Genomic DNA, 680 nt, shown 5'->3' with positions numbered 1-680 from the left:
GTGTGTGGGGGGGGCCGGGGGGCGCCGCGGCGGCGGGCCGGGGGGGGGGGGGGGGGGGGGGCCCCGCGCGGCGGTGGGGGGGGGGGGGGGGGGGGGGGCTGCCCACAGGCCCCTCTGAGCGGGGGGGGGGGGGGGGCTGCCGCACCTCAATCCTCCGTCTGGCTTTGTCGTAGGCCCGTTCTTCTTTACTTCGCTCATCATCGGACTCAGACTCGGATTCAGAGCTAAGCTCTTTACTCTGTTTTTTATCTACCGATGGTTTCCCAGCATCTTTTTCATCTGAAACCTTTTCTTCTTCATCGTCACCATCACTTCCATCACTTTCTCCTTCATCTTCATCATCCTCACTCTCTTCTTCCTCTTCCTCCTCCTCTTCTTCTTCCTCCTCCTCTTCTTCTTCAGGGTTTTCTTTTACTTCAATGTGCACAGTGTTTCTTTCTGTCGAGAAAATATTTTGGCCACTTTAAAAAAAAGTGATTTAGGAATACTTAGTCATTGTCCTAAATATCAGCAATACTTAGTTCACCAATCCAAAGTAAAATAAACGTCCAGAACCAGTAAGACACACACACCACACACACTCACCACACCCACACCCACCACACCACATACACACCACGCAAACACACACCATACTACTCACACACACTCACCACACAAGCACACCACATACACACCAC

The 680-nt window shown here is 53.4% G+C and overlaps 1 protein-coding gene across 1 annotated transcript in view; it reads right to left on the bottom strand.

Annotated features, from left to right (window-relative positions):
- Positions 1 to 680, bottom strand: part of EIF5B (eukaryotic translation initiation factor 5B) — a 72,416-nt gene that overhangs the window by 20,537 nt on the left and 51,199 nt on the right. Inside the window, exon 10 of the mRNA XM_069073006.1 lies at positions 146 to 438. Within this exon, the coding sequence (XP_068929107.1) occupies positions 146 to 438 (293 nt within the window). The remainder of the gene's footprint in view (positions 1 to 145; positions 439 to 680) is intronic.

The sequence above is a fragment of the Petaurus breviceps genome, unplaced genomic scaffold (genome assembly GCF_028583685.1).
Source record: "Petaurus breviceps papuanus isolate PSGF00001 unplaced genomic scaffold, PetGlider_PUasm1.0 90849, whole genome shotgun sequence".
NCBI lineage: Eukaryota > Metazoa > Chordata > Mammalia > Diprotodontia > Petauridae > Petaurus > Petaurus breviceps.
Note: the sequence above shows the minus strand (reverse complement) of the source record. Positions and strands in the feature narration are given on the sequence as shown.